Source organism: Eimeria mitis, genomic scaffold (assembly GCF_000499745.2).
Source record: "Eimeria mitis Houghton genomic scaffold, Emh_scaff122, whole genome shotgun sequence".
NCBI lineage: Eukaryota > Apicomplexa > Conoidasida > Eucoccidiorida > Eimeriidae > Eimeria > Eimeria mitis.
Window position 1 is genome coordinate 26900 of NW_013568279.1, and position 1296 is coordinate 28195.

General features: G+C 47.2%; 1 protein-coding gene across 1 annotated transcript in view; it reads right to left on the reverse strand.

Moving 5' to 3' along the window:
• EMH_0087340 (uncharacterized protein) overlaps positions 1-186 on the reverse strand; it is a gene marked incomplete at both ends in the record, with an annotated part of 3135 nt that extends 2949 nt beyond the window's left edge. The window contains one exon of the mRNA XM_013494612.1: positions 64-186. Within this exon, the coding sequence (XP_013350066.1) occupies positions 64-186 (123 nt within the window). The remainder of the gene's footprint in view (positions 1-63) is intronic.
• Between the last annotated feature and the right edge of the window lie 1110 nt (positions 187-1296).

The window sequence follows — 1296 nt, forward strand, 5'->3', positions numbered from 1 at the left end:
TGCGGGGCCCTTCGCTAGCTGCTCGCATAACCAAGCAACTTGCTGCTGCAGCTGCTGCTGCACCTTCTGCTGCAGCAGCAGTAGCTGCTGCTGCTGCTGCTGCGGCTGCTGTGGCATCAGTTGCTGCTGCTGCTGCTGCTGCTGCTGCGGCAGCAGCAGCACTTCTCGGTGACTCTCCTCCTTCATTCTATAGCTGTACTGCTGCAGCCTGTTATAGGGGGCCCCCTAGGGGGCCCTCCTCTCTGCTGCAGCAGCAAGGGGGGCCCCCTCTCCTCGCTGGGGGCCCCAGGAGAACGAGACAGCTTGGGGGGCCCCCCGGCGCTGCGGAGAAAGAGAAGACGAGGGGCCCCCGGGGGCCCCCCAACCCCTGCGCAGCAGCTTTGGTGAGCTCTATGTAGTGTATTGGCTGCTTTATAGAATATAAACTGATGCTAGTGTTTAGGGTTTATGAGGGTTTAGGGTTTGGGGTTTGTTAGCTTTATAGCGACACCATAGATGGCAAGAGAAGGGATTCATTGAGGGTTTAAAGTTTAGATTTTAGGGTTTAGGGTTTAGGGTTTAGGGTTTAGGGTTTAGGGTTTAGGGTTACCCCCAGGTGTACACTGAGGTGTACATACACCCCAAATAAAACGGTTCTTCTGCTATATCTCTCGGCTGCAGCAGCAACCAAAAGAACTGCCAAAAATAATTAAATAATAATATAAATTAATTAATAATATTAATGACAAAACAAACAAATAAACTGCTGAAACACCAGAAGAAAGGGGGGGGCCCCCCGGGGGGCCCCCCAACCATGTGCGCGTGTTGCTGGTGCTGCGGTGGTTGTCTACGCTGCTGCAGGTAAAGAGCTAAAAAAAAAAATAAAAAAGAGAAAAAAAAGAAATAAATATAAAAATAAAGGATAAAATATAATAAAAATAAATAAAAATAAAAAAATAAAAAAAAAAATAAATGACAGAAGTGGGGTTCGAACCCACGCCCTCACGGACTGCGGCCTTAACGCAGCGCCTTAGACCACTCGGCCATTCTGCCGAAATTTTTTCGCTAGCTGCCTATACACCTGAATATTTTTTTTTTTTTTTTTATTTTTTTTCTTTTTCTTCTTTATTTATTATATTTATACTGCACACACTCATGCAGAAACACACAGCTCTTCATACACTACCCCAAGACCTACGTTACTCCTGCTGCTGCTGCTGTTTCTGCAGCAGCAGCAACAGCAACAACAGCAGCACAACCTGCGGAGAGGGACGCAGAGAAAGGGGGCCCTTTGCTTCTTTTTTTTTCTCTTTTTTG